We start from the raw sequence: 21,164 nt of genomic DNA, 5'->3' as shown, positions 1-21,164 counted from the left end.
TTCAAAACACATTGTCATCACTATTATGCAAAATAAAAATTGTTTGCATCAATTGCAAGACAATGGGTCCAAATAGAAAATAATTTTTTTTCGTAATGATTCTGATCAGACGTAAATAATTCCACAGCATTTTCAAATTATTTTAACTTTTTATTTTGCATTTGATCTATTCATTTTTATGCAAAGTAAGAATTGTTTGTATCAATTGCAAGATAGTGGATCCAAATAGAAAATAATTTCTTTTCTTAATAATTCTAATCAGACGTAAATAATTCCACAGCATTTTTTAATTGTTTAAACTTTTTTATTTTGCATTTTATCTACGTAAAAAAATAGTTAATGAAGAAGCAAATTTGAAAATAGTACTTTGAAATTATTGATATTTAGGTTAAAAGTATCAGAATAGTAACAACTGTTTAATCTTAGTCTCTCACTCGCCGAGATACTACAAATCAGGGTTGGGCATACTTCATTTGAAATAAGATAAGAAATAATCATTTGAAATAATGAATTATTTGTATTTGGCAAATAACATGACAAAGTTATTTTCATTTGACGTTCAAATTGAATGAACTGTTTTCAAGTAATATTTTATTTTGATTACATTATTCAAATTATTATTGACACCTCAAGAAGAGTTTATTGAAAAGTAACTAAATTAATTATTAAACTCGTATATACTAATGTTTTGTAATTTAATGATTAAAGTTTAGCTGCATTCACTTTTAGAACTGAAATAAATAGAATTTTCGAGAGTACGAATTATTTGATCAAATGAAAGATGAAATGAAAAATGATTTGACTTTCATTTGAAGTTCGAATAATGAAATAATTTCAGAAAAATTATTTGGCAGTTCAAATAAACTGACATACGATTATTTCGAAACGGCATGTAGAAAAATGATAAAATATATTGTTTTTCAAATAATTGATTTCGATAATGTCGAAGCCTGTTACAAATACCTCGGCGTTGTATCGATGATTAATTTCAATGGCTGTTTTACGATCGCATGCGGCTGGTAGAACGTAGCATAAAACAACATTTATGAAACAGCTTCTAAAGAGTGTCGCGGTTGTACGCGTCCGTGCCTCCGCGACTTTATTCGCTATAGACTATAGACCGTCGGGTTATAAATGAACTGCGTGTTTTATTTATAGCACTGCTTTCTCTCCACCCACGGAAAACCGTTTTCGCCAAGTTTTTTCGTCTCCTTGCATTATTCCGCGTTTCTTGCCAGGTGATTGCTGCTCAAAGAGGAAACAGCGGGAACTTTTCAATTAAATTTCCACCGTGCAAAAACTGCGCTCCAATTGAAATCGCGGCTCGACGTTGCACGAATCGAACTTTTTTAACAGTTTCGTTCGTTAACCGTTTCGCTGACCCGTAAAAGGTCTCTCCCCGTTTGTTATTCCTTTTGTACCGTTTTCCTTGCCGCACATGTTACAGTTATTTGTAATGGCTGCAGATTTGTATGCAAATACTATAATTACTATATAAGTAAATAAATAATATAAAATACGATTTTTATTCTACAAAAAAGACAAATAACTGAACATGTTACATATTTTCTACATATTTTGCATATTTTTTTTCTTGTAGCAACAATTTATGAATAATCAATTATGTTTCATAAGTAGACTGCGGATTTTATGCATTTATGACAAAAATAGGTGAGCACAATTTAAGCAGTGGATATACTAAAAATTTAGCTTAGCAAAATAATTAAAAGAAGAAAGAAATTTTTATTTCGTGTGTCTTGCAGTCAATGCAAATATTTTTTATTTTGCAAATATTGTATCACCAAGCCTGTAAAATATAATTAAACAAAAAATTTAAAAAAACTCCATGAGGACATTTTTCTAAAATCGAACAATAAAAATTCGATTGTTTATAAAATTGTATAATCTTTCTAAACAGTAAAATAGTTATTAGCTTTATAAGAATAATTAATTAATGAATAACATAGATTTAGACACCGTTTCGATCATCGGAGTTCACTGAAAACCAATAAAAATTATTAACAATTATTCTATTTTACCTAAGATTATGTTATCACGCGAAGATTGCAAACGTTCGAAGGTTTAATGTAATTTCTACTCGAGGTGAAAACTGGTACCCGTGAACGACTAGAAACTATTTGCGGTGAGAATTTAGCTCTCCGGTGTGAACGGGCACGGCCATTTTCCTGTTACTGTAAACATTTTGCTTTTACTCTGCGGGACCCTTTAATCGACAGCAGCATCGACCGATAACAACGTTCCCTCAGTGGTTGTACTTTTGTCATCAAAAGGTCAAAGTATTTATATACTTCTTAGCGTTATACACCGGCGGCGGTGTGTGCAAGCCTCGGCGAACATGTGTGTAGACACATACGTCTTTCAAAGTTAGTGTCGATCGATGTTGTCGATTAATATTCGGTCAAACCTGTTTCCGGCGAATTCTTGTCGATCGAAACGGTGTCGGCGATATCGTTGCAATTTTGTCCTGGAATACCTTCATTCGAACGGTCTTTAACATTTGCTATCAAACAATTATTGACTTTTTATTCGTCCTTTAAGGGAAGGTTTTAAGAACACTAAACTTTTACTTTTAGAAAATCGAGCATCGAGGCATCGACGAATTTTCAAATTCCATTTTCTCGACAACTAAACACGAAATTAAACCATTTTGTGTCACACTTTCCTTCCAATTTTACATGAGAAATCACCTCTCACTTGTTTGCAAAATAATTTGGAGCCAGTTGTTGTGATTGGTGAATCTAATGCCGAATAGATCAATGGCACTTTCGACGTGTAATTTCAAAGATATCAAGAAGACACGAAGAAAGAACAAGAGAGAGAAAGAGGTGGTGCAAAGGGGTGCCGATTATTTGAAGGGGGTAAACTTAAATTTTAAGGGGGGGGGCCTGATGCAAACCGTCGAAAATTAATAAATTTTTAAAAGTTTATTTGTGCCTGATGGATTGAACCTATTTCTAAAATTTCACGGCCTTTTCACTGCTCTATTGAAATAACCGAAAATACATTTTTTAAATAAAAAAGAGCTACACGTAAAGGAATTATATACTATTGGTTCACGTGCAAATCTTCGCCAAGAAACATGTTTTGCGCGATTCAACATCTTAAAAATATATTCCTGTACTGTAAAAATATGTCCGCAACATGAACCTATTTTTAAGAGAAAAAATGAAAAATTGAAAAAACGGTGCAACCTTGAAGGAACAATTTATATTTTTGCGAAAAAGTTTGCACCAGAAAATAATTGTGTGAACAATATTGGTTAAAAGAGTAGGTTTATGTTGAACAGACAACATTAACTAATATGTGCGTAGAGAGTTAGAATCGAATAAATAATAGTTTTTGTGCTACATTGCACGGCGATTTGAAAACCATGTTTTTTCACGGAAGTATCTCAAATGGCAAAAGGTGACTCATTTTTTCGAACTAGGTTAGATTAGCACTAGGTTTACGGAGCATTAAAAGTGAGTATTTTACATTACTTTATAAAAATAAGAAGGATGTGTCTATCCAAGTTTTCAGCCATTTTTTAAAGTAATATATACTTAAGGAAACAAGTTTGTTGAGTAGTTCTACGTAGATGGATCTTCACAATCTCAATAATCGTAAATTAAAAACATTAGAACCCGTCATTTTGACGGGTCCCGCAAACCTAGCGTTAAATGCTTTCAGAGGAATATTTTGTAAGGGTTATACTATCGATTTTCAAAACCAAAATCGATTTTCTCAACCCGCTACATCAGGCTCCCCATTAACCTTCATCCGATGGAAAAGGATAGAATATGGCTTACCCTCTCGTTCTGGCACTAGCCAAGCCCGGGCAACTTCTTCCCCGCTGTCGCTTCACGACTCCCACTACCAGTGTACCGGTTCCCCCACTCCCAACTATTTTATGATTGGCCTGCCGTGACCGCGTGACTTCGAATATCTACACTCCTCAGGAGTTTGGTGGGAGGACTCAGGAGTAGAGAGAGGAGTCGTCTGCGGCTCGCGAGCCGCAAGTTGCCCAGGCCAGCGCTAAGCGGTGTCGAGCGAACAACTTCAAACGAAGAAGAGGGGATAGAGATTTTATTTCGAAATAAACATCATCGTCTTATATCGGAAGAGGACTGTAGCCGGCTACGAGGGACGGATGAGGATTAACAGAATAAAGAGAGAAGCTAGCAATCCACGCAATCGGGTACCCTTCGGCGAACATCCGTGGGATGAGAGATTTGAAGCTTCGACGGTCCGGCATCATCGATGGTTTTAGCCAGCTCCACGACATTAGCGGAGCGCCACGAGCATCAGCGTGTCGTCCGAGCCCTGACGAAGCCAGCTGCAATGCTTGCGAAACGTTGGCAAAATAATTCCAAAAGGACACGGGCCCTACGCTTGAAGAAAGCCTCAACAGTGTCAACAGTAAAAATTGTATCCATGGGATGGGCGTTCTACGGGCATTCGTAGAGGCATCTCCGTTAATTGACCTAGTGTTCTCTTTTTATATATTTTTTTTCCCAAGTATTTTTCGTTATTTTTTGCGCGCAAGTGTGTGTATATGCATGTACGTGTCTCTGTGTGTGGATGTGTGTTTGTGTGGGTCGGCTTTACGTTTGTTTCTCCTCGTAATTGATTCGACTGGCTGCGCATTGGAACGGAACTCCCATCGCTCCGATACCATTCGCAAGATATAGTGATTGGCAAAACAGCCCGTTTTCGTACGCTACGACATTTATTGAGCGTGATCTTACGACTTAGATAGGCAACGGTTAGTCCGCGTGCGCTCCCGCGAACCTGTTCGAGAGCACGGCGTCATTACACGGAGAGAGAAGAAAGAAAGCAACGCAACAAGGACGAAAAGGACACGGCACCGTAGCCGCACACCTCCGATCGAACGGACACCTAGCGATCCTTGGGTCTTGTTTGTTTTTTGTTTTTCTTTTTTTGTTGCAGTTCTGTCAGCGAAGCACGATCGGAAACACAGCGCGCCAGTGTCGCCAGATTGAGACTCGTTCCCCACTCTGCCCTTCCCCTTCTCCGATGTTTTCGGCGGCGAGTATACCCACGCATCCACCACAGACCGGTCATGTGACACGACGCGCGCAACCGATTCGCGCGTTGCGTACGCGTCTGCGCCGTGGCTAACCCGGTAACGGCAGAGAGAGATGGTAACTGTACTCCCCTCGATTCCCCTGATCTGGCAACGCTGGTCGTTCCACGGAAGCTTTGCCGGCGGGCCGACGAAATATTTAGACCGAGCCTCGATTCTTTCTTTCGTTCGTCGTTCTCGTCATACACCAACTGTCTGTTCCACTTTCAGAATAGCTTTTTTTAATTATAGACTGTAGACGTGTACGTGTCTGTCTGTGTATGTGTCTGTGTGTGTGTATATATATATATATATATAAACAACTATATTTAACTTGAGATTGCATAGAAAAAGGAATACGGCTTACGGATATACGTTTATAGTGATTCGAGTAGCTTTTAAAGAAGCAACGAACGTGCCCGGGAACCGGGCACACACGTTCGAACGGCGTGTGCTCGCGGTTTCGCGTACGACATGTATTCCGAGTTTATTCGTCGACGACAATAAAATTTCAGGGCAAGTAATCGCGAGGGGTGTTCGATCAGTAGAATCGAGAATATAATGGTTGAATTTTATTCTTTCGAGTCTGGAATATTTATTATCATAGAGTTCGATTTTCCCGCGGATTAGGAGAAAATATTTTTTATTGTACTTGACCGAGCTGCCCCGATCGATCGCGCTCGGTTAGGAACGCGTCTCTCTCTCTCTCTCTCTCTCTCTCTCTCTCTCTCTCTCTCTCTCTCTCTCACTCCCGAGGCTATTATAAAATCGTTATCGAAGTGAAACTCTCTCGCGTAAAACGGTAATATATTCGAAGCGTCTAAAATTGGCTAATGCCGAAAGCCGACGGTTGTATAAATCCTCCGAGCCAGTCAGTCTCCCGACGAGCACCCAACCCCTTTTGTTTCGGATCGTTTCGCCCCATGGAATATTTCGTGTGTTTCCTTTTTACCTCGTTCTTCTTTTTTTTTGTTTTCCTTTTTTTTTGGTATTATTCACGTCAGCGATTCCTAGCTGATTTTGATGAGCTCGAGGTACTAGGGCGTTACTACAGTGGAGCCTCGCTAGTTGCACGAAATGGGACCGAGAATGTGTGCAAAAATCGAGGTTGTGCAACGAAAGAGGTAACCACCACAATACCCTTAATCCTTTCCAGAAATTCTAACAACTCGTGGTGGGGATCGCTGGTGTGCAACTAGCAAGGTTTCCACGAAATAACTGAGGTTGCAATTAGCGAGGTTCTACTGTACCATAAACAATTCTTCTTTATGCATATCTCGAATTTGGTTTCCGAGGTGTTCGCAGAAATAGATCTCGTACTATGTATTTTTAACGTTTCCGTCGACACAGTGCTGCCACTTTATAGTCCACGACTTTTTGTTATGAAATTCAGTTAGATTTGAAATGTAATCCTAAGCAAAAATTAAAAATTCTAAATAATGTGATTCTAAAACAAAACGGACCCAATAACATGTTTTTGGTTTTAACAAGTCTTTTAGGAAAATTTCACCAATATACGGGGTGTGACCGGACGGTTGGTACAACCGGGCAGGGGATGATTCTACATATAAAACTAAATCGAAAAAAAGGAATAACATTTTTTCGTTTGACGTCTGGTTTTCGAGAAAATAGAGTTCAAACATCCTCTCGGTTTCGCGTGCTTTAGTATATGCAGGAAGTAGAATTGGTTGGTCATGGTCAGACGCATCAGACGATTTCTAGCTAATAACATGCGTATTTGCTGCATTTTCGAAATCGGTTTTATTTGAAATCGGTTTTACTTGAAAAATTGTTATTCGTTTTTTCCGACTTATTTTTACATGTAGAATCATCCCCTGCCCGGTTGTACCATCCGACCGGCCACACCCTGTATATTTTCCTAACTGAAATAAGACCAACAATTTCGGTCCTGAAGTTTTCACTTGTATCGACGCATTGCCGCAGCGAACCCGACAACACACTTCGATCTCATCAAAATCGGCGTGGGATCGTTAATGCAAATGGTTACCTTTTTTTTTTATGAACCGGGATACGATCGATCATCGCGTCTCGTTCCACGACGGAGAGAGTTCTGGATGGCGGCCGACGCGCGACGAGCACGTGGAATCCGAAACGGCATGCCGTGGCGGTTATTCGGAACAAAGAATCTCAGTCTCAGCCCTCGAAGAAGTATCCGAGAGAACGTTGGCGGATGCAAGAACGACCTCGAACCGAGATAAAAAGCGATGCTCTAGGAATGGAGGCGCTTGTAGAACGGTCGCGCAAAATAAAAGCGTTTATCCCTCTGGTTCTCGTAGGCGTTCCCGGTCCGGTCCCCTAATCCGGTCCGCTCGCCTAGTCGTCGTCGTCGAGGCCGAGCAGCTCGGGCGGAAGTCGCCTGTGCCGGCAGCACAGCGTCAGGCAGAGCACGCGAACTGCCAGACGAAACTGGGGGCTCATGGTACCGAGGATCACCGCCTTCCAGAAGCTGTTCGTCACGCCCAGCCACACCACCGCGAAGTGCAGAAACGGTACCTGCACAGAGTCACAAGAAATCGACGTGTCTCAGAGAATATCGAAACGATGCCCACGATACTCCATACTCCGTGCCAGGGACCAGCCGGAAACTGTAGAGCAGCTACCTACCCTCCGATTTTGATAATTTTTGCTTACCCCCATTTGGAACCCCCATTACCATTTCTCCCACTATGGAAAAAAGCAGATCTCTCACTTCCAACCTAACCCGTGTGCCAGAGTGATGGGCATGATACCCAACTCTTCCACCTCCGCTCAGCAGCCTAGTAGAGGGGGCAACTGTCCTTTGCCTAAGCCGGAGAGAAAAGTGGGGATGGTAGCCATAACTAGTGTTACCAGATTAAGACTTGTGCTCCCACTTTAACTTCCCTTTCTACCACGCTATTCTCCCACTATAACTGCCCTTTCTACCACGCTATTCCCCACGCTTCCACTTTGGCCTGGTCACTTTCCCCTTCTACGACCCTGTTCCCCCACGCATCCACTATGGCCTGGTCACTTGCCCTTCTACCGCGCTATTCCCCTACGCTTCCGCCACGGCTTGGTGACCTTCCCCTTCTACGAGGCTATTCTTCACGTTTCCGCCGTGGCCTGGTCACGTGACGCGTTCCGTGAGATGCAACGACAGCAGAAGAAGAGGGGATATAGATTTTCTATACAACATCCAAAAATCATATAAATCGGAGGGGTAGGCAGCTGCTCCACAGTGTCACCGATCCGCAGTCATAACAGTTATCACCGAAGGAATTTTACTTCAGTCGTTCATAATTGCATAAAGTATTGTTTTGCATTCGACCCAAGCGATAAAATTCTCCGAATCCGTTCCAAAACAGTGTTTTCGTTGCTCTGAAGAAAAAGAACATTAAGTTGAGTCATAATAGATAATTGTAACTATAGATGAAAGAGTCGATAAATGATGTATCGAATAAAAAATGTTTTTGAAAACACTTGGTTATTTTACAGGAACATGAAGCGCCTAGTGATCATATGCAGGGTCTTCCATTTGATGTTTCACACTAAGTTGTCTTCAGAATTATTCATTATTTAAAAAAAAAGATTTCAACAAGCTGAACTTATTTTATTTCGGGAGGATATCTTGTGATGACCAGCAGGGTAGATATTTAGATATGTCTCTGAGATTTAAAATACTTTAAATATTAATAATTATTCTTAAATGACAAAAAACAAAAAATTCAAATACCTATGTCCCATATTTTCATTCATAGATCACACTTTCGAGTTTGTATAAAAATGGATTAACGATTAGTAAGAGAAATTGCGGAAACGTTGGAGATATTGTTTAAACAAATTACTTTTTTAAAATTTTCTAAATTCCTCCATTCCAAAAGCCATAATTATAAAAAAATGTTGACTGTCCTTTGGTTTTCGAGTTTTCACCCCTTTAGCGTGGACGATGGCCAATAAAAGAAAATGTATGGCAAATATTTTTCTATGAACTATATCTCAGAAATCTCTCACTTGAAATCCTCTTCGAAACAAAATAAATTCGGATTGAAATTTTTTCTAAATGAAAAACAGGTCGAGAGGTAATTAAATGTGAAACAGTAAATGGTATACCCTGTATACCATGAACCCTAGCCCTCAAGCAGCGAGTACTATGGCAACTGACGAATGCAAGGTCCATTCGGTCCCACGATACTCACCCATTTACGTTATTTTTTATAGATTCGTAGTTTGTTCGTTTAACGTGAAATCAGTGAACAGAGTAATGTGGTATTTGTTATTAAATTATATGTCATTTAATTTATAATTTTATTGCAAGTACATAAATGTGTTACCCTACAGTTATTGCAAGTAATATATGGTTATAAGTTGGTAGGACAAGTTTAATCTCATATTAGTTCATAAGTATTAGTGTATGCAAAAGTTTCAGTCTTTTTATCAATTATCTTTGACGTATACACGGCATATTGTATAATGCAATGTAATTGCATAATGTTGTCGCTAATGAGCTAGATGTCGACGCGACCTTTATAAACAAACAATACATCCAAAATATTAAAAAAAGTTTGTTAATTTCGGACAATCTTATTTTTATTAGAACAATTTAACGAAACAAATTTGTAAGAAAACTCGAGTTGCAAAAGGGTGAATTAGGTTTGTAAAAATAATTTGCAGAAGTACGAAATGTTAGTGCAAAACCTGTAATTATAATTATGCATAAACGATTGAAAAAGACTAAAACTTTTGTACACGCCTAATACATTGTTCTTTCATTTGTGCATTTTTAAATTACATTCTACGGTCGGTAATATAAATTTTACAATCTTTAATGTTTAAATTATTTGATAAAGATGGGTCCGAGTGGAGCCTGCATTCGCCAAGCGCAGATTGATCGATAATGTATTTACCGTCGTTGTATTACCTTCTCTCATCCTTTTGGTCATTTAAGTATTACCTCATTATGCGATGTAATCGCATTTTCGTACGATTTTCAATTAACCCTTTCGATGCTAAATACTTGTGACGTATCGGTAACATATTGACTGCGTTATACGACGCAGCAGAATAATTTCGATCCTACATACGCTCCTCGGGTGACGATTGACTCGATTCGATACTATGAAATGTCTGATTTCATATCAATCGGTGCAGTACTTGGATGAGCTCACTTCGAAAATGAAATTGCCGATGGAATGCATTCGAACGAATGAAAAATGTGCAACGAAAATGAGTGAAATGTCGCTCAAGAATGTCTCGGACAACTACTATTCCGAGGAGCATATGTGCATGTCGCAAAACAGAGAAACGCTCGTTCTCTGAATGTTGCTTAGCACCGAAAGGGTTAAAAGAATGTTACAGTGCTCAAAATACGATTGGTCACAAAAGTATTCGACCAGCTTAGACATTAAACGAATTTCGTGTAAAACCGCAGATTCGCAAATAACCAAAACCAAAATCGATTATTCGACGACCGCAGGTCGATATACAGGGTGTCCCAAGAATATTGCAATTCCTTGAAATGCGTGATTCCTGATGTCATTTGAAGTAACTTTTTCCTTTCCGATAATATTTTCCGTGGCTTCGTTAAGGAGTTATTAACGAAAAACACGGACCAATTAGAGCGCGGCTACGACAGTCCCCGCTGAGCGGACCCCGACTTGGCCAATGCCAACGCCACGCTCAGCGGGGCCTGTTCTAGCCGCGCTCTGAAAGCCGCGGAGAACATTTTCGCAAAGGAAAAACTTGTTTGAAATGACCTCAGGAATTACACCCTTCGAGGAAATAAAACATTTTTGGGACACCATGTATTTTACCGTAGACAGTTTTCTACGTGAAACAAAACCGTTCCGACGAAAAATAGATGTTGATCTGCTCTTGGATTTTGCGAGCCTGTGATTACTACGCGTGCTTCGTTCCGGCAGTGCGCGTAAGATGGCCGAGTACGTTTCTGGTCAACCGTAAATGAAAAACAGCCGGAGCAAGCCGAGTTTACCTGAGGCGGTCCATTAACGACAGCGTATATCCGTAGACCGGCGTACGGTGCCCATGAGACCCAAAAAACCATCACCAGAACAAAGGACATGATGTGACTCGGATTGCTCAGGTTTTCCGAGAGCGCAGTCGCGTACTCCTTGTCGTGAATCAGTACACCGGACCGCAGTCGCCTCATCATTGTGAAGATGTAACAATAGGTGTAGACGATGGTGATGACCGACGGGCCCAGTACGAGAATCGACAGTGTGATGGTGTACGCAGCCATGTTGCCCCAGTCGAGCATGCAGATGAACGCCTCTCGATCGAAAATCGGCTTTTGGAAACCTAACAGGGGCGGGCAGCACATCATCGCCACACTGATCCACGTGAAGACCATCCAACACTGACATCGGGTTTTCGTTTGCACGGTCTCGTATCGCAATGGTTTTCTGCGGAACGGAATCGCTCGGTTAAAGAAACAACAATGGTCCCAACAATGTGTTCAATGAGGATTCAATAAAGGTGTCAAGATCGGGTCGGGTACTCGAAAAGTTAAAATGTAAAATGAGATTAAGGTGTCACGACAAAGTGCCGTACCCACGTAATCACAAACTTTTGAGATCCACAAACTCGACTTCACCCGACTGCAGCTTCAGGTACCCAAGTGTCGCCAGATTAAGACTTGTCTCTCACTCTACACTTCCTCTTCTACGATCCTGCTCCCAACGCTTCTGCCACGGCCTGGTCACCTTCCCCTACTAAGACGCAGCTCCCCACGCTTCAGCCACGGCCCGGTCACCTTTCCCTTCTACGACCCTGCTCCTTCACGGTCCGGTCACCTTCCCCTTCCAAGTGCCATTCCCGCACGCTCCGCCACTGTCCGGTCACCTCCCCCTTCCAAGTGCCATTCCCGCACGCTTCCGCCACGGCCCGGTCACCTTCCCCTTCTACGACGCTGCCCCCACGCTTCCGCCACGGCCTGCTTCCCCTTCTACGACGCTGCCCCCACGCTTCCGCCACGGCCCGGTCACGTGACGCGTTTCGTCCCTGTCGTGCATGTCATGTGACTGGATCCGGTACCTGTATTCCCCTCAATTTCCCCTCTCCGCCGACACTGATCCAATCCTCGTGTCGGGTCAGGTCAGGACCCCGAAAGTTTGCATTGTTCGGGTACTCGAAGCTGCAGTCGGGTAGAATCAGGCTTGAGTCTCAGGTTCAAGTCTGTAGTATTGTGTTAACGTGAAAACCAATGCACTCATTCAAAATAATTACAATGACAGACACTTGAGCAAATAGTTGGATCGAGTATTTTTTGTCAGTGAAATCTTCACCTTTCAATTGTGTTCACGTTTTCGGACAAAGTGACTACTGCGACCACTGATGCATTGTGGTGCATTGTGCAGTGTCGGCGAACGACTTCATGGGTCTATAAACTATTTAGACGCGATGCATTGTGGTCGGGTAGAAGCCACGAAACAATATTAATATGAAACTAGAACGTACCTGATGGCTAGGTACCGATCCACGGAGATCCACATGAAAGTGTACACGGATACCGCCCAGAGAGTAACTTCCAAATAACCAACGAGACGACACACGATGTCCCCATAGACCCATCTTCGAAGCAGCGCTGGATACACCGAGAGCGGAACCACCAGCAAACCGCAGAGAAGGTCCGCCGATGCGAGAGACAGCAAGTAATAGTTTATCACCTCGGAGGGACCTACGCAACGTAACGATTGACTGTAGTCTTTTCCTTCCGGCCACTTTAACCCGCGGACTCCTGCGAGTTCTATGCCGGAGTCATTTCTGACCCGCGCCGATGTTTCACTACAGTTTTCTTTCGCTATAAGGCAGTGGTGGGCACGGTAGGGGCCCCTGATCTGCCTGCTTCCCCCACCAACGCCTCTTCCGTGCAGTGCGCATCTTCAATGCGCAGCGGTGCCTCGCGGATGTGGATAGACAGCATAAGCTTCGCACGGGTCGGCTATAACGGGACGTACGAGGGGAGAGATGGAGGCACCGCTGCGCAGCGAAGGTGCGCGCTGCATGAACGAGGCGTTAGTGGGGGGAGCGTTTTGCCTGCAGCAGGCATAAGTGCCGAAACTGGCAAAAAGTAATAGAACAGAATGGAAAATGTGTTATTGAATATATCTATGAATCTCAACTTTGAATTTTGATTTAAAGCTAATCTCTGCCTTACGGGGGGACATACACCTAAGAGGTCGACAAATTGAGCTTGACTTTGAGAATTATTTTTACTTCAACAAATGGTTATATCGAAAAAACATTTAGCACATAAGTTGTGTCACACTTCTATCTACAAAATACTAAATTTTTGTTAAACAATATTCAACAGAAATGTGGTTGCAACCATGTTTATACCTGCGGCAGGCATAAGTGCCCATCACTGATATAAAGCGACGGCTCGGGACCGGCTTTCGTCGTATTTCACACGAAGAAGAAGACGAGGGGATTGCGATTTTCTTATTTCGAAATAAAAAGCGTCGTCTTATATCGGAATAAAATTGTACATATCTCAATATTCATGCTTGGGAGCTACGACTGGGCGGGCTTTCGAACCCTCGACTCGACCGAGCCTCGCGTATCGCGTTCAATCGCTTTCTTTTCTTTACGCATGCAAGTGGTTTGGGTTTGGGGTATCCCGACGTACTTACCACGGAAATTAAGGTAGGTGGCGATGATAAGGAGATTCGACACGATGATGGCGACACCGACCACGAGGATGAGGCCCGCCTGCATGTGAGCCTCCAACGAGTGCTCCTCCATGCCGCCACCCTTTCGAGCTGCATCCCCCCACCCGCCCTTAGGTGCTGTTACCCGTCACCCCCCACCCCCGCCCACCAGCACTGATAGAAATCCTCCAAGAAACAGGTGCTGGGCCTTCCTGGTAGCTCGCACCTGATCCGTCCTCGGCTCCGGGAGCTCCTTTCCTGGATACCAGTCCTGCCGGAGGCTGTCAACCCTCCGCCAGTAACGACACACTTCTCCCGAGATATTACGCGAGCGTACCTTCGATAACGAGGTCGTAACTTCGAGGATCTTGATGGAGGATCGATGCAGCCGTGTTGCTGCAAGCAGAAAGTAAAGCCGCTGATGCCTCGCTTTATTTACAGACGAACCACGAAGCGGTGATCTTAGCTGGAAGCGACCCGACCGCGCCGCGAGAACGATCGTCGCGAATCGAGGGACGCGAACCGCACGGACTCGGCTCGGTGAACGACGGAACGAAGCAGCCGCACTTTGATTCATGAGGGTTGGGGAGAGTGGCTGGTATTGCGCTGATTGGTGGAGCTTCGTATGCCATTCCAACGTGTAATCGTAGACGTATACAGTAATGCGTCGATACACTGGGTGGCACCACCGGAGACGGGCTGATTCCACGCGAATAAATAAATCGGGAGGGCGGGCCGATCAAATTGGAACACCGAAATATTTCCGATATTAACCCTTAGCACTCGCAAGGAGACTGTAAGGCGTCACTAAAAATTGCTGTGTCATTATTCAAAATATTTTTGACATTATTTTATTTGTTTATATTTAATAAATTACTAAACACTTCAGTATTGTAACATTGCACCATTTTCGTATGTATAAAATGAAAAGAAAATATACATAGAAGGGAAATATTCTAGGTCGGACGAATTGTTTCGTTTTGGAGTTAAAATAGCTTCGAGTGCAAAGAGTTAATAATTTTATGGAAAAAGTGCTCAGGACAAAGGTGTAACATGTTTTATAGGGCACATGCAGCGGTTATCTCTTTCTCCAAGGTCATTTTTAGAGATTTTAAGGTCATCGGATTAATCTATACCAAATTTTAAATGAAATACAATTTTATATATGAACCATATACAGGGTGTCCTACGTAACACTTTTCACGATTTTTCAAGTACTTGCGATAATCTGACAAACAAATATTTTCAACAAAAGTTGATCATTTTTCGATTGACTATACATTGTAGTAAAAAAAAGTTCGAAAAATTTTTTTTTCTTAGTATTGTCAAGGTTACCTCCATTTTTAAATGGTACTTTGTACTTTTGACTTAACAGTATTATAGCCCGTATCAAAACGAATTCAACGACACCATGACCTTCCTTTTAGTATACCATGACCTTCGGATGACGGCCTCGAAGGCACAGAAATGAAAATTTCAACAAGAAATCGCAATCTGCTTGAATTGGTGTTATTTGGGACACCCTGTATTGTACAGTTCGTATTGTATTTGCTGTATAAACCTTATATGGTTTAAAACAGTAAATAAATAAATTACAATATCCCCCTGCCCCTAATGTATCCGTTCTGAATTCTCGTATTGTTTCTCCTATTGTAAATTATCATAGCTATTCATTTTTCTCAGAAATGCATAAAATCTATCGAATGATTATCTTCGAAAAAGATCTAAACAAAGTCGAATTTCGTGGTGGATCGCCGTCGGCGCAGGGTTTGTTTACCACGCACAATCGCCGAAGGTAAGATCGAAATATCTCAGGGGCGGAGTCTGTGAATTGAATCCCGCTGGGTAGATGACTCGGATAATGCGCCGGGGGTGGGACGGGATAAAAGTCACTGCAGCTTTGCTTGATAGCTTTTCCTTTTCTCCGTTCTTTCCAAAGCCACGTAACGTTAACGCTCTACCAGCTGAAACTCGCATGGCCGGTACACATGTCCTCCCTCTAGCTATCGACCGTCATTCATAATTCAGCTTTGTCGATCCTGAATGGAGGGCTATATTATGTAGCGTCGTGTAGACAGCGCAACGTCGTACCCACCGAACTAATGGATATATTTTCTGCCACTCTTTCACGAGCTGTTCTCGGACACCTTTTTGGAGAAAGAGTACGTTCAGAATAACTACCACGATCTTTGCAAACCGAAATTTCACTTTAAAGCGGCCATGAATTTTTTTGTAAATATTTAAGGCGACGGAACCGAGAAAACTATAGACAATTGATAGTCCGTTTAAAACAATGAAAAAGGTCAAGAAACTGGGGGGACTGTTAAGTTTAATTCTAAATTTTTGGTAATTACATTTTGATGGTTTCGTTACTTTGTAGGACCTCCCGTTTCTGTCTGTTACAGGGTGTCCCAAAAATGACCTGACATTTTAAATTGCGCGTCATTTTTTTGTGGTGAACATAGAGTACTAATCTTTAACAACTGGCATTGAGGTTTAGTAATGGAGAATAACACGATCGAGCAACGCATAGAAATTGTGAAAATTCACCACGAAAATGGTGAAGACATTGCAAAGACGGTTCAAAAAGTCCGTTTTTAAAAAGAAATCCGCCGCAGCGATGTGAATTGGCCACCAAGATCGTGCGATTTGGCGCCATTGGACTTTTCTCTTTGGGGTTTTCTCAAAGGAAAAGTGTATGCCAATAATCCACAGACCATTCCGGAGCTCAAGGAAGCAATTGGGCGCAGCATTACCATAAACTGTTATCGAAAATTTCGTAAAAACAGTGAAAGTTTGCAAATAGGGACAAGGCGGCCATTTATCAGATATTGTGTTCCACACATAACCTCCATGTTTGTACGTTATTTTAAAATAAAAACATTCATACTTTTTGAAAAAATACGTTTTATTAATAAATTAAAATGTCAGGTCATTTTGGGACACCCTTCACTTCCTTGAAAGGAGAGATTTCCGATGTCATTTCAAGCAACTTTTTCCTCTTTGTGAAAATGTTATCCGCGGCTCGGTTGAGGAGATATTAAGGAAAAAGAGGCACCAATCAGAGCGCGGCTGTGGCGGACGGACTTCGACTCGGCCAATGCCGACGTCCCGCTCGGATTGGTCTGCTTTTTTCGTTCATATCTCCTTAACGGAGGCGCGGAAAAAGTTACTTCAAATCTCCTAAGGAATCACCCCTTTCAAGGAGGTGCAACATTTTGGGACACATTTTTACCGTACAATTATTGAATAAACCTATGAATAAATATCTTAATTTTACCTTCGAATGTTGATTTAACCCACTTGCATCATAAGGAAATATGAAAAGAAGGCCTTTATCACCAAACTTTTTTTTTATTATATTTAAGTACAAAAATGACTACAAGTAAAAGAACTTCATATTTCAGCATTATAAGAAAAAATCAGAATTACTACTTTCATCTCCAACAACACCCTCCATTTCTATTTTTTAGCTAACGAATAATGATAGTGACCAACAAAGTTGAGCGTATGCATACGGCTCCGGTGATAGCGACCAGAAAAATTGAACGTATATATACGCCAATGATGCAAATGGGTTAAAATCGCTACGAATAGTTTCAATTTAGGTGGCACAGTTACCCTCTGTCCAGGGATCGTTAAAAATCCGGATAAATAAATTTTTGTCGCTCCGATAAAGCGGAGTGTAAAATGGCCGGTTTGAATGGTTCGTGTGTCTATCGTTAATTATGTCGGCGGGTCGGAGTGAAATCATTCATCGATATCCACGGTTCTCAATCCGGAGATAAACGCGATCAGAAGCCGCGAGGCAACGGCACTAATGCGACGATCATTAACCTCGGCTCGTGTAACTGTAGACGCGTATGAAAGACGGTCTACCGTGAAAACGTGCACTCGAACAGACAATCGCCCTCGAGCACCAGCCCACAGGACACAGAACGATCCTCGACGGAGTCAATCAAATTGACTGGTGGAGCTAATGGATCCCGCGTTACATAACGCTACGTAACGTTTACGAGTATCGTAAAGCAACTGGTCCCCGTCCATCGTAAACCTTCGCCGTGTCTTTCGACGGAGAAGCTGATATTCCGATAGATTACTGGCGGGGTCGTTTCTCCTGTCGGGTTATCGCGCTTTCTATCGGATTGCCTTTCAACGAAAACCGCGGCTGTTCCAGAATCAACCCCTCCGACATGTAAATCGTTCGCGGCCTCTGGCCCCGGGTATACACGTTCTCGCATTTTATGGCGTGTCATGTTGTCCACGCTCCGATCACAACGGAATTAGCTGCACCGCTGGAAGGGTTAGTTTACCGGCTGACGTGTAAACAAGTTTCTCAGATTATTGATTGATTCGGTCGGAATCGCGATTTAATACGTACAAGGGACACCGCCCAAGTGTAACGCACCGATTTTCATGAAATTCCTACGGGATATAGTTTGTTGCAGAATTTTTGACGCTTATTTTTTTTTTATCTGCAATGATCCATATCAGGGGGGTGAAAGTAGACCTTAAAATTTGGGGGTGAATACTCTATTTCTGCTAATATCTCGGGCACTAGAGAGTCCAGGACCATGATTTTTTTAAAATTGGTCGTATAAAAAGATTTCAGCAAGATATAGTTCAAAGAAATAATTTTTTCAAATTTAAATAAAAATAGTTGTGCTGGTTCTCGACATATTAGCAAAAATAGGGTTTTCTCCCACAATTTTGAGGGCTATTTTCACTCCCATAAATTATTGCAGATAAAAAAATATGTCACATATTTTTCAACAAACTATATCCTGTATAAATTTCAATCCTATATTTGTTCCTGTATACGTATATACAGGATGAGTCACCTAACGTTTGCACCTCAAATATCTTTGTTGTTTCTAAAGATACGTAAAATATGGTAAAGACAAAGTTGAATGGTTTTTATGTCACTTTTTTAGAGATATCAAGGTCACCTTGACTTTAATCCTTTCATTAGGAATTCAGTGACTATATTATTCCAAGGTCATTCAAGGTCAAGGACAGAGAAAACGTATAAGATTTAGAATATGAAAGCAGAATACTAGTAAACATACTATGGTCGTAGTTAAACTAAACCTACTAAGGTCCTTCAATGTTATTGTTATTCAGCATTCTTATTTACTATCAGTATGTTTCCGAAGGCGATTCCGCTATGTCTTATTCAATGACTGAAAAGTGTGATATGATCACGATTTACGGTGAATGAAAGGTACCGCGAGCGAAACACTCCTTCCAGACAGACTTTCATTAATACGTACAGGTTGTTTCGAAGTACTGGAAGTGTACATGCAAGACAGCACAAAGGGAAGAATCCCACGACTAATGAAGATAATGAAATTAATATTTTAGCAGCTATAGCTGTCAATCCTCACGTGAGTACGAGAAAATTTCCCCGGGAAGCAGGCAAAGTAGCGTAATTCGAATTCTGGCCCGACATAAATTTCATCCGTTCCACATATCGCTCCATCAAGAATTGCACGGGAATGATTTTCAAAATAGAATTAACTTTTGTCAATGGGGATTGCTTCAAAATCATTCATTTTTTTCTAATGTCTTGTTTACGGACGAAGCAACATTCACTAATCATGGCTCAATTAATCTACGGAACGCCCATTATTGGTCTGTGGATAATCCGTACTGGCTGCGAGAAATTGATCATCAAAGACAATGAAGCGTAAACGTGTGGTGTGGTATTTTGAACGACAAAGTAATTGGACCATATTTCGTTAACGGAATGATGACGGGACAGAAATACGCTCAATGTTTGCAAGAAGATCTGCCAATTTTGTTAGAAGATGTTCCCTTTACAAAATCGCTATGATATGTGGTACCAACATGACGGTTATCCTGCTCATTATGCACGAGTAGCAAGAGAAACGTTGGATTCTCGATTTCCAAACCGATGGATTGGACGAGGCGGAACTGTTTCGTAGCCAACACGTTCGCCTGATTTAAATCCAGTGGATTTATATTTATGGGGTCTGCTAAAAGAGACCGTGTACACGGATGCTCCAACAACAGTTGAAGATATGCGTCAGCGTATCATCACAGCACGTACGAATATCACCTCGGATGTACTTATCAGAGTTCAACATTCCTTCAGAGCTCGTTTACATCAATGTATCGACGTAGACGGCCATCATTTCGAACATTTATAAAATACAGGTATTCTGCTTCCATATTTTAGTTTCATACGTTTTTTCTGTCCTTCACCTTGAATGACCTTGGAATAAAGTAGTCACTGAATTCCTAATGAAAGGGACTATCATTGTAGGTGTTTAAAAAAGGGTGGTTCCATTTAAAAAAGTCAAGGTGACCTTGATATCTCTAAAAAAATGACATAAATACAAAATTTTTTTTGGCATCGTGTCAGCTGCATTATACCGTTCAACTTTATCCTTACCATATTTTACGTACTTTACTTTTAAGTACTTTATTTCCTGAAAATTTTCTTACAAATAACAAAAAAACCATTTAATTTTCTTTTTATTCTTCTAACCCGATATTACGCAAAGAAAATTTTTAGGAAATAAAGTGAAATTACTCGTTAATTATTAGGTTTAGGGCTAATGAAGGTCAATACTTTTTTACTCAGAATTCGACATTCTTCCATATTTTGGTATAAAAAATATAGTATTTCAGTTAAAAAAACAAAGTCGACCTTTAAATCTCCGAAACACTTCCACCTGTAAAAAGAATAAATACACTAAATTGTGTACCCCTTCAGACCATGCAACTTCTGTATACAAAATTTTTTCGTGCAACGCATTCTTTGGAAGTTATATAGGTGTGCAAGTTGCGTGGACCACCTGTATATACAGGGTGTCCCGTAACTGGTGGTACAACCGAGCAGGGGATGATTCTACATGAAAAACTGATTGTGAGTCGAAAATATACAATAAAATTTTTTGATACAAGGCTTTGTTTTCGAGAAAAATGAGTTTGAAAATTTGTCTAGTGCGCGTGCAGGCGTGCACTCGGCTTACTTGCGGCTCAACGGACTTTATTCTAAGTTACCTCAACCTGGTATACCATATATACATATATACAGGGTGTCCCATCTAACTTGATCACCTTGAATATCTCGTTTAGTGTTAGTAATAGAAAAAAACGTTATAAGACAATATTAACCTAACCGAAGGGGCAATGTATGTAATGATTCGGAAAAAACTTTTTTCAAGGTCATTTTTTTCTAGATATCTAGGTCATACATTTTTTTTTTAATGGAACTATATATTTTTTTCATGGCGATGTAATAGTAGGGGTGAAAACCTCTTCAATGACATATTATACAATGACCTTCGTGTGACCTTGGGTATGAAAAATCCAAGCATTACAGGTATTATCAGTGATTAATTTACTACCCTAATTGGTTTGGTGTTAATGGTACACTAAATGGTAACAAATATGCCTGT

At 41.1% G+C, this 21,164-nt stretch overlaps 1 protein-coding gene across 1 annotated transcript in view; it reads right to left on the bottom strand.

Moving 5' to 3' along the window:
* Window positions 1–3,579: 3,579 nt before the first annotated feature.
* The window catches only part of Dopecr (G-protein coupled receptor DopEcR), a 29,360-nt gene continuing 11,775 nt past the window's right edge, over window positions 3,580–21,164 (bottom strand). Inside the window, exons 2-5 of the mRNA XM_076787542.1 lie at window positions 13,717–14,130; window positions 12,542–12,761; window positions 11,058–11,487; window positions 3,580–7,600 (exon numbers count right to left, since the gene is read on the bottom strand). Coding sequence (XP_076643657.1) covers window positions 7,421–7,600; window positions 11,058–11,487; window positions 12,542–12,761; window positions 13,717–13,828 — 942 coding nt within the window. The 5' untranslated portion in view covers window positions 13,829–14,130 and the 3' untranslated portion in view covers window positions 3,580–7,420. The remainder of the gene's footprint in view (window positions 7,601–11,057; window positions 11,488–12,541; window positions 12,762–13,716; window positions 14,131–21,164) is intronic.

This window comes from Halictus rubicundus, chromosome 5 (assembly GCF_050948215.1).
Source record: "Halictus rubicundus isolate RS-2024b chromosome 5, iyHalRubi1_principal, whole genome shotgun sequence".
Classification (NCBI taxonomy): Eukaryota; Metazoa; Arthropoda; class Insecta; order Hymenoptera; family Halictidae; genus Halictus; species Halictus rubicundus.
Note: the sequence above shows the minus strand (reverse complement) of the source record. Positions and strands in the feature narration are given on the sequence as shown.